The sequence below is a fragment of the Rhagoletis pomonella genome, unplaced genomic scaffold (assembly GCF_013731165.1).
Source record: "Rhagoletis pomonella isolate Grant_MI unplaced genomic scaffold, Rhpom_1.0 Rhpom_scaffold_00008, whole genome shotgun sequence".
Lineage (NCBI taxonomy): Eukaryota > Metazoa > Arthropoda > Insecta > Diptera > Tephritidae > Rhagoletis > Rhagoletis pomonella.
Genome location: NW_023458562.1, coordinates 34,662,138 through 34,676,829, shown reverse-complemented (window position 1 = coordinate 34,676,829; position 14,692 = coordinate 34,662,138). Strand labels below are relative to the sequence as shown.

The 14,692-nt window shown below is 31.9% G+C and overlaps 1 protein-coding gene across 3 annotated transcripts in view; it reads right to left on the bottom strand.

Moving 5' to 3' along the window:
* LOC118744679 (serine/threonine-protein kinase MARK2) overlaps window positions 1–14,692 on the bottom strand; it is a 40,926-nt gene that overhangs the window by 19,918 nt on the left and 6,316 nt on the right. For 2 of the 3 annotated variants that reach the window (XM_036477858.1, XM_036477857.1), the window contains exons 2-12: window positions 12,640–12,855; window positions 12,356–12,576; window positions 11,392–11,673; window positions 10,117–10,310; window positions 8,525–8,637; window positions 8,271–8,451; window positions 7,195–7,342; window positions 6,968–7,095; window positions 6,708–6,870; window positions 5,448–5,558; window positions 755–825 (exon numbers count right to left, since the gene is read on the bottom strand). In XM_036477858.1, the coding sequence (XP_036333751.1) occupies window positions 755–825; window positions 5,448–5,558; window positions 6,708–6,870; window positions 6,968–7,095; window positions 7,195–7,342; window positions 8,271–8,451; window positions 8,525–8,637; window positions 10,117–10,310; window positions 11,392–11,673; window positions 12,356–12,576; window positions 12,640–12,855 (1,828 nt within the window). Of the gene's footprint in view, window positions 1–754; window positions 844–4,811; window positions 4,926–5,447; window positions 5,559–6,707; window positions 6,871–6,967; window positions 7,096–7,194; window positions 7,343–8,270; window positions 8,452–8,524; window positions 8,638–10,116; window positions 10,311–11,391; window positions 11,674–12,355; window positions 12,577–12,639; window positions 12,856–14,692 lie in introns of those variants that run through there. The other variant, XM_036477859.1, reaches the window with a different exon arrangement.

The following is a 14,692-nucleotide window of genomic DNA, read 5'->3' as shown; positions in this document are numbered from 1 at the left end:
TTCGCCAATCAAATAAATGTATTTGTGAATGCGGACCAAAGCAAATTAAATGAAATTGGTCGTTTGCGCGATTGGGTGGTAAACAATTTGCGTTAATTTTAGTAAATTCCAATTTTATACATCGCCCTACAAATTCCCTAAAGCATGCAAAAGCTTTGTTTTTGAATTTTACGATAGCAAGCAACCGATTAACACCCCCCGACAACTAAAGATGTCAGCAAATGGTTTTTGGTGTTTGAATAATATTGTATAAAAAGCATTCCCATACACTTGAAAAGGAAAAGAAACCGATCCGAGAGAAGGAAATCCTATAATCAGTTTTTAATATCAATAAATCTTAGTTGAGAAATTTTGCATTATATTCGATTTTGAGGTTAGTAAATAAGTTGAGGTCTGGAGTAATCACAGCTATTTTCGAAAATTAACTGCATTTAATTCAAATCTAAGCTAAATTAAAATTTTTGTATACAATGAGATTGTGTATGCAGTTTCTATCTAATGTTATTTTATTGTACTCGTTCAACACATTCTAAACGATTGTGCATTTACAAGGTACATACAATACTTTTGTGTTGCAACCGAAAACATTTAAATTTAATAAATATGCATTTTGAAATATCGGTGCTTTTCAAGCCAATGTGGAAAATCAAAATTTAGCCTAAATTTTGTTTTATTCAATATCTTTATTTGAATAACAAAAATACTTGTCTTATATAATAGTATACAAACGCTAAATTTAAAAGGGACAACTCACCAGAATGAAAGGTTGATCGTAATGGCACATTCCTGGGGAAATGCCTGCTAGACTTAACAGCCGACGTCATTCTAAGTTGTTTGAGGAAACTATATGTTTTTGTTTTGTATTTCATATTTTTGGTAAATATGTATATGATTTGCGTCCAAAGATGTACACACACAACAAACACATATGGTTTATAAAAATGGTAAACAAATCGTTGTAGGAATAGAGCGCGTAGGATTATTTGCCATTTGATTACAATTGCATGTTTATTAATATAACATATTTTGATTTGTTGATTTATTTATTTGAATTCGAGATGGTAGCATGTACATATGTGGTGGTAGTGGTGGTGGTGGTGGTCAGTTTTGATTTGTAATCACAATTGAACAGGATGGTACGGTACGAACGGTAAGCGAACAAACAGTTAGGCAGCAAATTAGGTAGTTCATGTTGGTTTTGAGATCGTAGCGATGTCCAAAATGTGTTTTCATGCGTAAGAGAAATAAGAATAAAAAAACGTAAATTAAAAACAACGAAATCAAAATTTTTTTAAATAAAGTGCACATACAATTAAATAATTGAGATAGTACTTGATTGCGTGACAATGCATTTTGCAGCTTATACTAACTGATGTATGCACATACATATAAGATAAATAGGTATTTATAATGATAAAATCGATTTAACCTATTGTTAGTTGATTTTGACTAATTTATTATGTTACAAGTACATATTCTAAAAGAGACCTTTATTTTTTTATTTTGCAAACTTTTTTAAGAAAAACTGTAAAACAAAAATATTTTCTGCATAGACAGTAAAAGCATGTGCGGTTGAAATTAATGGTATTCTTTAACTTGGATTTGCAAAAACAAATTTATTTATAAGCGAGCAAAAAATAACAAATATGATAATGAAGCAAAGCAGAACCGCATACAAATTTTTAGTTTTTTGCAAAAAATAAATAAATGAATAGTTATAGTCCCTTAAACTTGAAAACTTCGAAGCGTTTTTGCTTTTAAAGAAATCGCTTTTATACGCTCAACTCTTCTCACCGTTTTTAAACTGAAACACCTTCCAAGGTATACATAATATGTATATCGTCGATTAAAGTACAAAACTGCGTATCAACAAAATGGAAAACCGCGTATCAAGATAATGCAAAACCGCGTAACTGACATTTGTTGCCAAAAATTGGATTTGCTCACACAAGCTCTTGGCTCAATCCTTATCCATTCGTCCTGAAATATACTAGCCAGAAATGCGATTGCTTTATAAAAAAGAGAACCATTTTGAAATATGAGTGTTTTTACTCTCATCTGTGGTTTAGAACCCTCTTTCCCAATTAAAAGCGCGAAGATTTTTACATGAATCCGGTCGCCGCGGTGAGCCTAACAGCTGGCCTAGGCGCAAGATTTTCTAACTTCAAGTAATATTAACATTATATTTTAAAATACGTAATAAACAATTTAAAACTCAAGGGTTGGTAATCTTCCAAACTTTTGTATAAAAAGATACTCGTCATAGAAAAATCTCAACACTTTCGAGTCGTTCGAAAATAACAAATATTCAACCTATCGTATTGTTTCATTGATTATCTGTACGCTTTAATTTATAGAAATTAGTTTTTATAATTCAAAATAAAAATATTTACTATAAGTTTATAAATCCTGGTGAGCATTAATACGCACTTCTTCATACCTTTATTTACAGCAAAATTTAAATCAAAATATAAAATCAATGATTTATTTTAAGTGCATAAAAACACATAACGTGTGCAATAAATAATACAAAAAACAAATGAATTTTTACAAGAGTAAAGTTTAAATCAAATTAAAAACTAGGCCGATTAAAAACTGGAGAATTAAATATACATAGGAAGAACTAGTTTGTAAAAAAAAATTAAAGTTAAGAAATATTAATTTGGCACCTTAAACACTCAACGAAAATTCTTGTTTTTAATTTCACACATAAATATATTGCATAAAAGTGCGCTAATAGCACTGGATCACAAATTTTAATTTTGATTTTGTTCTCCAGACGCCACTATCCAATTTGTATGTAGAATCGCTCGCTGATTCCGAAAATCGAGTTAATTATTTTTTTTTGTATGGATACGTTTTCGAGATATTTGCATTTTACCGTTATTCAGCTTAAAAAGCGAGTGGTTCCACTTAATCAGGTATATCTTACGAACCAATTAAATACGATTATTTTACGAACCAATTAAATACGACAAACGAAAACAAATTCTCCATAAACCGTATATACATCACCTTTCGATAGCCCTGACAATTTCTGAGAAATTAATTAATCATTCCACATTTTTTTTTATGGAAAAATGCAAACAATTCAAACTTTAACATGAAATAAATTCAAAAAATACCAGTTTCTGTGTAAATGTTTAGCACTTGTGTTAAAGCCTGTAAGCTACCAATGAAGAAAATCGATGGATAATTAAGAAAATAATGATTGGTCAAATGAAAATGCGCAAGGATTTTTTTGTATGAAATATGAGCAGAAAAGAGTGTTAGTCATACGCCACGTACACCCGAGTAGGTAGAGTGTTTGCATCGAAAACAAGAGGTGTCAGAAATGCTTATCTGCTTTCATTTCCCGTATCTCGTATTATGATTATTCAATTGGTTCGTAAACCAATATTTTTTTAAGCTGAATAACTGTAAATTGCAAATATCTCGAAAAGTTATCAACGAGCAAATCAACATAGGAATGGGATAGTGGCATTCATATAACATTTTTGCTGTAAACCAGTGTAGCCAGATCCACGAGAGCAATTTAAGTGAAAAATCATTATTTTTTAATTTAATTTAATATGAAAACTTACAAAAAGGGAAAAAGTCATTTTTCATTTAAATTGCTGTTGAAATCGGCCGTAAAATTACTTATAAATTTTAGCAAAAGCATGTGATGAGTAATAAATACAAATTTTGTTTGCAAGTGTTTTTTTTAGAATACAAAATTTTTTAATTGCACAAATTTACATTTGCCCCCAATGCAACCCTGATATTTAATTCCACAGTTTTTAAATATTTATAGCCATATTGAAGTAATTTTTTGCAATCAATGAATAACAGATTTGATCATGATGTGGTGACAACATGCTATTATATAATACGTATCCCAGAAGAACTCTTTCGCCACTTGGCAAATTAGAGCGTTGTAATTTTTATCACTTGTGAGCTTTGAAATAATGCCAAAAAAATCTACACTTATGCCGAATTTCCACCAGCCATTAAAGTGGCAAAAAATTATTTTGAAATGAAAACGAACATGATTAAATAATAGATTGGCGCTTACACATATGTTAGTGCTTGGCCGAGCTTCTCCTCCGATTTGTGGCGTGCGTCTTGACGTTGTCACACAAAGGGGAGGAGCCTATAGCTTTACGCCAACTCCGAACGGCGATTGTATTTTTATGAGCAGCTGTTTTCCATGGCAGAAATACACTCGGAGGTTTGCCATTCCCTGCCGAGGGGCGACCGCTGTTAAGAAAAAATCTTTTTCCTACATTTTTTGCGATAAGAACATGATTAAAGACTATTTTACGGCTATTTTATAATGCCGAACTTTGGTCATAAGAAAAGAGTAGTATGCCTTATTGGACTCGGCAGTTACAACGCAAATCAAAAAAATGAAATAACTTTGTCATTTCATCCCTGGTGGAAATCCTGCATTATAATTTGGGAAAAAAAAAATCGATTGATTCCCTTACACTCCAGAAACTGGAAAACTAGAAAGTATTTGAACTCTGTGTGAAAACTTTTATGGGGCTTACACTATTTTCAAGGTTTTTTTTTCCAGTTCAAACGAATACCCTATTGTTTTCTTTATACATTTTATCAATAGAGATAACGTTGTGTGTGTGTTGGCTATATCTACTTTTTAATTGGATTAGTTCACAGTTTAAGCGCACACTGCATGTTATTCCTTTTGAACGATTTAAGCATCGCTCTAAGCGTTAATCACCACGAATTAAAAAAACGATATTTTAGTACTTATGTATGTAAATATATATTTTAAATAATTAATAACTTTTAATATTTACACTCACCGTTTTTGTTTCGAAAATGTTGATGTAGTTCGTATATATTTTCAAATAAGAGAGCGTTCAATGTTGTTGGTACAAAATCCATACACGAATATTTGCAAGAAAAAAGAAAATGTGCTGTATTATTAGAAATTGTAAGACATTCTAAATGAATTATTTGAAATAAGCTTCAGTTTAAAACTAAGACGGGAAACGACATTTGCACTAAAAAAATTAATTAATTAATAGAACACAGGTTGGCACCTTAAAGTGCAATCAAGTGGTAAATTTAACAGTGAGCATGTTGTGCGAATATTATGGCAAATAACGCGAGTCGATCATAAAAATTATAGTCATTTGGTTATCAATCGAATTAGAGGAGCCAGGTGAAAGTAAGTATAATCATTTTCATTAACGAACATCTAAAATTTCTTTATGGAACACGCAAAATTTAGTAGTCATAAAATTGTATAAGCTTATGAAGAGAAAAAAAATCGGGTATGCTGTATACAAAGATAATGCATAACCTAATTTTAATGCTTATTTAGAGGATATACGTAAGTCCCTACGATGTACTTAAGATAAAACCAATTGCAAAAGACAAAATCAAATTTTTGTAAGTATAAACCAGTTAATGTTGTGTGTATTATGTCTTTATACCTCGTTCCGAGTGTTTCATTGGAAACAGCGACTCCTCCCTCAGCGGTCGAGCCAGGGCTGGAGACAGAGGCGCTTTTAACATGGCCTTTTCCCGTAGAGTTGGCAGATCCACTAATTGTGCGTTTCAAGAAAGATTTATTCAGAAAAATCGAATCGAGAAAAATTGTAATTTTTCAAAAATCTGATATTTACACAACACTCATGTTGGAGAGTGAAAGTGTGTGAGCGTGAAAAGTATTAGATTTATATAATTTTGTAAGAGCACAGAAAGTTTTGGAAAAACGAAAAATTAGTAAAAAAAAGTTTATATTTTAAATGAAAAATACTCGATGTGACTTCTTTATTTAATTACAGCTATAACGCTTATGTTGTATATACAAATACATATGTACACGCAAACGTAAGTAAATGTTTAAATTAAAAATTTTTGTAATAGATCAACAAAAAAAACATTAAATTTAGAATTTAGTCATAAATTGCTTTATTTTTATTGGCAGTCCATTGCGGTATTCTTAAATACTTAAATTTGAAAGAACTCGTTCGATTTTTTATAGCAGTTAAAAAATAATGTCTCGATTCCCGTTTTTTAATTAAGTCTGGCTCAATTGTGTAGGGTGTAGTCGCTTCAGATCGAACCGATTTCTATAAAAATTTTCAATATGCATACAATTCTTAGGGCAAGATAATTGTCAAAATAAATTAGTGGATGTACATATAACGATTACTTTCATCCTTTTATCTTCTTTAAAAATTTGTTCACGCGGAATTTCTTAATAAAATCTACTTTAAAGATAGCCTAAAGACAGATTGTAGTGTAGGATTTGAATTGACAAAAAGGACATGCCAAAACACAAAAACCACTTAGAGCCACTTTCCAATGCAAAAATAAGGGTTATTTTTTAGATTTCTAAAGCAAAAGTAAGAATAAAACACGGAGTGAAAAATTGTACAATGTTTTTTTTTTTTATTACCAATGGAATTAATTCTCTCCTTGTGTAATATGAAAAAAAAATAATAATTTTTGTTAGCTTTTTATTTAAAAATGTATATAACTATTTTATATATAATACCCCGATTTTCATATTATTATTTTTAATTAGATGTTAAGAGTGCTGTATTAAGCTTTTTCCAAAAATCACCACACTTAAGCAAATGCTTAAAAACTGACTCTAAGTGTTTAAGAAACGCAAGAAATTGAATGGACTTCTTCATAGTTTCATAATGACTGTATTAGTATCCAATTTAAAACAAATTACTTACTTTGTTTCCGCTGGCAATGCATTCGTTTTTTCAGTTGATGAAGTCTTTTCATATAAAGTGGTTGAGCGGCGTGGTATCATACCGCTTGTGCCAACGGTAGTGCGATTAGTATTTGACGTATCGTATTTTGTAGAAGTTCGCGGCTTCGCAGGGCTGTTAAGTGCTGTAAAAGAAGCAAACAATAAATCATACATAAACATTAGAAGTATTTCTTGAAATGTTTAAATTTGTTTCTTCCTTTTCATAAATAAAATAATTACTTGTATCTGTAGTTGTTAAAAGCTTTTGAGTAGCTGATGTAGGTCTGTGATTTTGTACTGCCAGCCTCGCAGTATTTTCCTTTATTGTAGCTGAATCAATAGTGTTCTGTCGCTTGAAGTTGCTACTACTGCAAAGAAAACAAATAATAAAACAAAGTTAGCGTGGATAAGCCAAGCACATGATGCGTCTATGTAAAGTAACTGTATGACTTTAATAAACAACTTACATTGAAGAGCGCTCAGCGGATGAGCCCGAGCCAGTTCCACCGTAATTATTGTTGGACGGCGCCGCATTTATAGCACCAGGAGCGGCTGTGGTTGGAACAGCTGCCGCATTTGTTGGGCCAACACCTGCGATAAAACGTTGAAAGATTTCTAAACATCATAAAATTATGAATTTTACTTGTTTGTGAAAATGTGTTGAATGAATTGAAAAAGTTTACAAATAAAAAATACAAACTTTATCCACATTTATCTATACCTATGGGTGTATTTAATAGAATTAAACTGCTTTGTAGAAAAAAAAAAATACAATCAAAATAGATACACTTCGATTATGTATTAAGCAGAAATTACGAGCATGTTAGAATATATTCAGTAAAATGTCATCAAAGTAAATGAACTGTGAGTGATCTGCCGACTAGGTACATATGCATACGACTAGTGAAATGGGCGTAAGAGAATGAAAAACGAAATGAAACCATGCAGTTGGAAAAAGTGATTAAAATATGATATAGCCTATATTATTATTACTACATTTTTGTTTTTGTCAAATCAATGACCAAATATTGTATGAAACTATGACAAAAGAGATTTGTTTAAGTTCTCAAAAAATGTAGTTTCGCTTTTAATTGTTGGAATTCGAAATTAACTGCTAAGAATTGCCCTCTTGAAAAGGCAAAATTTTTTATAGAAAAGAAAACAATTATTAAAGGGATCTTGAATAAATTATAGCCGGTTTTTTTCACAATACTTCACGAGTTTTAACAGTTTACGGTAATGTCAATTTATAAAGCGTTTCTTCAAATCGATTTATTTTTTATGAATTTTGGCTCGATTTCACCGAGGCGTAACTAAACCCAACTATCAGTTACGCGATAATTTAAGCAAGTTTCCGTTATTGTTAGGTCATATTTTCAATTTACGCTCTAGCAGGATTAGCGAAATATTTTTCGAAATCATATGTATTTAAAAATGCTGTATTGAGTTTGAAATATATATGATACTGGGTTCTAATAAAATATTTATACTAATTATATGTATTTTTATGATTTAAAGCAAAAAAAAGTAACTAATTACTTACGTAGTGTTTCAGCGCCAGATGAAGCACGTCGACTTGGTTTCGTATTTGAAGCAGAAATGCTCCGGTGTACGCCACGATGTGTGGGGCTCTGTGCGGACGTGTTCGTGGTGGCGCCCGCATCATTTCCACCCATATTGCGCAACGACAGTGATGAACCAGACCGTGAACCATCACTTTCGGGCTAAAAAATATATATGGGGGCAATGTTAATATAAAGTTCTGTGGTACAGCAATTGAATAGCTGATAAACTTACATCTGTGCTTTTTCTGCCTAGTAACAGATAAGTAGCGAAGACATCATCGTATCGTACCTGGGATAATGAAACTTCAATCTCTTGCCTGTTGTAACCCATTGCCACTAGAGCCTCTGTAGTTTGTGTATTTTATTTAAAAAAAAAAGAAAAAGTTGCATATTAGAAATTTGTGTAAAGTGCTATATTAGTTGTAACCATTCAATTGAGGGCGTCAAATTGAAATGTTTTCAAACGATTACTAATTTTGTTAACAAAACTAAACAGGATTTGGTACTTTGAATATATGTAAAACATTTATGTTGTTACTTTCTGATAGTCTAGCATAACTGTTGAGATGAACTTGTGTTGAAAATAGTGATTTTCTCGGGGGCTTGTATTAATTTTTATTTAACAGATGACAGGGTGTCGTATTAATCCTGCTTTCTAGTACAATTGAAGTACATATTTTGCATCAACTAGACGCTATGTGGCTTTATAATTACTAAATTATGATTTCATATACGAAATAGTTTCGAAAGCTATTCACGGTCATAGTGCTTTGACAAAGCAGTAAATTACTTTCACAAAGAAGTTTGCAAGTTGTAAGCGTTATAAGCGCTTAAGGAAGCACCATTTTAGTACGCGCAGCAATAACGATTTCGGTTTTGTTTATTATTTAACCCCAAAGACCTTGTAAATCCTGTAAATTGACCTTCATATGAACATATTTATGTATGTATAATTCCAATGTTTGCTTACTATGATGCATAAATGGTACTTTTCCTTTAATTTAAATAAAATTGCAAATTTCCAAACATCCAAAGTGCCGCGAATATAACCCATATATCACAACTGATTTAGTTGATTTAAAACGGACAAAAGATATAAAAACACATTTGACGCAACATTGCATTATACACCCGTGTACCAATTTGTGTACATACTTTTTTCGTTTGTATGTGTACTAATTTTATATGTGGCCTTTAAATGTTTTTTTATGGAAATTCAAGTTAAATTTATACTCACATCGCAACTTCAACATTTGTTGTTGGCTCGAGCTCGAGTTTTTTGTACTATGGTATTTACATCGTTTCAAATAAGTTAGGAAAGTATTTATATGTACTTATTCGTTTAAATATACAAACAAATATGTATGTAAACTACAACAGTAAGTAGTCATCATAAGGAAATACGAATCACAAATAAATTTTATACATACATGAAGGTAGTAAAAAAAAATCTAAAAAAAAAAAACAATATTTGGGGTACAACATTAATCCTTCCGTCACTTAGAAGAAAACGCATAAATTATTATCGCACAAATGCTCTATATATTTCACTATATATTATACATTTTAAAAATAAAATTTCACTAGACCTTATCGCACATATGATGTAGTTTTTTTTTTGCGCCTATACAAAATTTTGTAGTGATTTAAAAATCAACTCAATCACATTTCATTGGATAATACTTGATTACCCCATTCAAAATTAAAGTTATATAATACTTTTTGGATAATTGAAAATGCATGCAGGCATTAATTATGGGGGGAAAACGCTGCTAACTAACTACACACACATAACAAGTCAAGGTATTATCTTGTGTACAGTACCCGTCTTACCTATCCGTTTGGGGTCAGCTAGATCTTGTTTTGGTTCTATATAGGGCTTTAATTCGTCATCTTCAAACCCCATATTCATCCACTTATCACCCATTATAGTTTCCAGACTGGCGCGTTTGGCTGGATTCAATACAAGGAATTTACGAAGTAAATTTTCACAGTCAGTTGACATATAGAAGGGAATCCTATTAAAGTATAACAATACAGATTAAAATACAAAAAAACATGTTTCGTTCGTAAAAGGTGCAAACAAGAATGTGTTACTATTTTTTTAGGCTTCATTTCTACTGAGTTGTACTCAACATGGGTAAATTCAACCCACATGCATAAACACCTTTTATATTCGGTTAGAATGTATAGTTTTTTCTACATCGGTAAATATCTCTTAACTCGGGGTATAAACGATTTTAGAGTTGAGTTAACTCACGATTTAAATGAATGTGTCTAATTTGTAGCAAAAACGATCAGTACGAGACTGTAAATTACTCAAATGATATTATAAAATGAAAAATGCCATCTCCGATTCAATCGTTTTATTCTATGCAACAAAAAACAATGGTGCAAAATAGCTGTTTGGCAGCTCAACTGAATTAATCAGGATTGCACCTGGTTCTTAACGCGTGTTGAAAATTTACCGTTAATGCTTACTGACTCTAACCGTGTTCAATATAGCCGAGTAGAAATGAAATATAAACATAGTACTATATGTTTTATATATTTGCAACAATTTATTTGTTATAGCCAGACAGTTGGCAGCTTTAATGCGGATTAAGTAGTGCATTCGGAATTATCTCGAGAATTAAGTCCAACTAAACAAATCGATTTAACTCATAGCAATATTTCTCAAAATTAAGGAGAATTACTGGCATTTTCGATGACACCAGAAAAAAAAGAAACCAGCTCATATGACTGCCGCCATAGCCGAGTGGTTCGAGACATGTATTGTGCAAAATATGTCAGCCTGGGCGTGATAATAAAACTCCCAGCCATAAGGACAAAATATTTGTTGTGCCTAACGTAATCCGTAATGATGCCGTCTGTCAATTCCGGATACAATTTTAAACATATCAATTGCGCCGTTAATTTGGATTAACGTTGTCATCTGCCTCGTATTCGAAATTACTTTTCAATACAAAATTTGACAGTTCAGCAGAAGTTTCAAGATTTTCGTGTTTTTCGAGGCTTTTTACCAGTTTAGAAGAATACACCTTTTGCTTATATTATTCAAAATCGCTGTTAGTAGATATATATATGTGTATGACTTACCTATATTTGCCTCTGAGTACACGTTCTCGAAGCTCTCTTAATGTGGAACCATCAAATGGCAATGAACCACTTACTAGTGTGTACAGAATTACGCCCAAAGACCAAACATCCACCTCAGGACCATCATATTTCTTTCCCTGAAATAACTCAGGCGCAGCATATGGTGGACTGCCACAAAATGTATCCAATTTCGAACCGGGCGTAAATTCATTTGAAAATCCAAAATCAGCTATTTTTATATTTAATTCGCTGTCTAGCAACAGATTTTCAGCTTTCAAATCCCTTCAATAAACATTAACAGAGAGAAACAAAAACCATGAATATTATATAAATAAAGTATTTTATAATGATCACAGACAATATTGTGCATACAATTTAGGGAAGTTTAAGTTGAAATTCTAGGAAAACGGTAATTATGTTCACTAATTTAAAATTGAAGGAAGTTGAATATGGTTTATTTATGTTTGCTTGTGCTTCCGACCGGGTAGATATATTTTGTAACGTTCTTACAGACAGATACACAACGCCGAAACCGGTTTATATGCAAACAAAATTTGATAAAGTATGGCGGAAATATCTTCTAAATTTCGCAAATGCCGGTTTCAATTTGCTTATACAATTTTTAAACTCCCCAAAAGTTTGATTAATTTATACAAACTGTTTGAGCATTTCTTTGAATTGATTGGACCCATGACTCGTGTAAGATGTATAGATAAATCGTTTCCATGGAAAAAACTAGCGTGCTCGACATATGAAAAACTATGTTTGAAAATTCTCAAATGGAATATTAGTCTTTGGCCGTAAAGCTACTTTTATTTTGCGTGAGAATTGTACTCATATTTCTTGCAACTACATTTTGTATATCTAAAAGAGAATGCTCAAATGGAAATTACCATGGTCAAGAAAATATTTTATTTCTCAGTCCTTCATTGATGTTTAAAAAATTAAATAAAGCATAGCTAACCTGTGTATAATTCTCTTTTGATGGCAATACTGCACAGCTGATACGATTTGCCTGAATTTAACACGTGCTTCCTTCTCCTTCATTCGGCCGTGCAAGACAAGATAATCAAATACTTCCCCGCCTGACGCATACTCCATAACCAGATATAATGTCTTTTCGGTCTCGATAACTTGGAAAAGTTTCACAATGTTTGGATGATCGAGCATCTTCATAATTCTAACCTTGAATAGAAATTTTCAATTAGTTTTAATTTAAAATTCAACACATATTTGCGATTAACTTACTTCTCTGAACAGTTTCTGCAGAGAACCCGGATTCAATTGGGTTTTATCAATTATCTTAATAGCCACTTCCTTACCAGTAGGCAAATGCTTAGCTAATTTTACTTTAGCGAAATTTCCTTTACCAATTGTTTTTATAAGCTTATATTTTCCAATGTGTTCCTCTGTGGCACGCCAACGCATTGGTGCACTGCTACGCAGTTGCATATTGGGTGAGCCCTAAAATGTAAGAAAATAGAGTTGTAAGAAACAGTAGTATGTGGGTAAATACGCATATGCAGGTATGAAATTATGTATTGTCTAGGAATGTAATTGAGATATGCATGTTTATCTGTATACATTCAGATGAAAATCTTTTTACTCTACTCAGCAGGCTATGTGGATTAAATATTATTTTGTGGAGTCACAAATATAGTTTCATTTTCAATTACTTCGGGAATGAACTGCAGTTGATTTGGATTAAATTCTGCAGCCTATCCTCAAAAGCAATGCGAATTAGGAGATTTTTAGATGACAACGTTGCCCAAAACGTCCAGCTGTTGTTTACTGTGCAATCCTAGGCTCGAGCGTTTGTCATTGTTTATTTATATATTTTTTTATTTATTTCTTCTATTTGTGATTTTTTATTATTATTTTCTCTATTTGTATTTTTTATCAATTTTTTTTATAAATTTTTGTTTACATTTTTTTATTTATTTATGGTATACCGAATGGGGCCCCTCCTACTGGCGTCCTTGATTATACCCTTACTGGTATCTCGTGCTTCGATTGTACCCCTAATGTAACATACAATGGCGCCCCTACTGGCGCCCCTGGTACCCTTACTGGTATCTCGCGCTTCGATTGTACCCCTAATGTTACATACAATGGCGCCCCTACTGGCGTTCTCGTGCTTCGAATGTACCCCTAATGGTATATACAACGGCGCCGCTACTGGCGTTCCTGGAACCCGTACTGGAATCTTGCGATTCAAGAGGGAAATTGAAATATACTATGAACGTTGGAAAACTAAGGTTGGTTATGAGTTCGCTCTCAGTCCGATATGCATACTGCATATCGAAGGTCATTTTCGAACGATCGCCAAAATGTTTATAGGGCTCAATGATGTTTCTATATTACGAACACAAACGATTTTTATTGTTCATGGCTCTCATTCCTTCTCGAATCCGTGTCTAACCTTTTAGTACTTACTTTAGCAATCCTTAATGCTTACTTTAGTAAGGGTTGGAAATGTATAAGACAAGGTTAAGAGACAAGAGCCACTTAGATAACAGTAGTAACAATTTTTATTTTCTGAATTTTGAATTGTGGCGTTATTGCAGGGGACCATCGATATATTTTAATAATTTTATTTTATTTTCGGTTTTTATTTCATTTGAAATTATATATTTTACTATTAGTTTATTTAAATTTTTTATAGAGTAATTTTATAAAAAAGTCAACAACTATAAGTACCTTAACAAAAAAATAAAAGTAATAATTGAATGAATTATAAAAACTCATCAGATCAACCGTGCCGTTAATCGGAATCAACGTTGCCGTATGTCTATGCTTTAATAACTACCTACTTCTCGATATTTGCTACGTTAATTTTGAAAAGCGTTAAATAGAGAATGTATTAATTAAAATTGTTAATATATTTTTTAAATATCATATATTGATATTTGAAATAGCAAGCTTGGTTATTACATTAATCATAGGGTAAAATTGTTAACTTTGGTAGATTTAATAACGGAACGGTCGGATTAGGTAGGAATTTTCAAACAAATGTTGCCCACTCGGCCTACGCAGTAGTTACCTAGCATAATGGCTAGAGTATCAATATGTAGTATAGTATTTAAGACAACAACATTCGACATTTGTAAATGCTTCTTCAAGAGAAACACGTACAATAGAAGCAAGTAAGCAAACAAAAAAAACCTACATACATACATATGTATGTATTACTAAAGTTGGCTCTCAAGAAAAACACAAAATGCATACAAAAACGCTCAGGAAATTAAAAAGAAAATTCTTTGCACCAATAGGCGCAAGCTTTTTTTTAGCGATTGTCAAA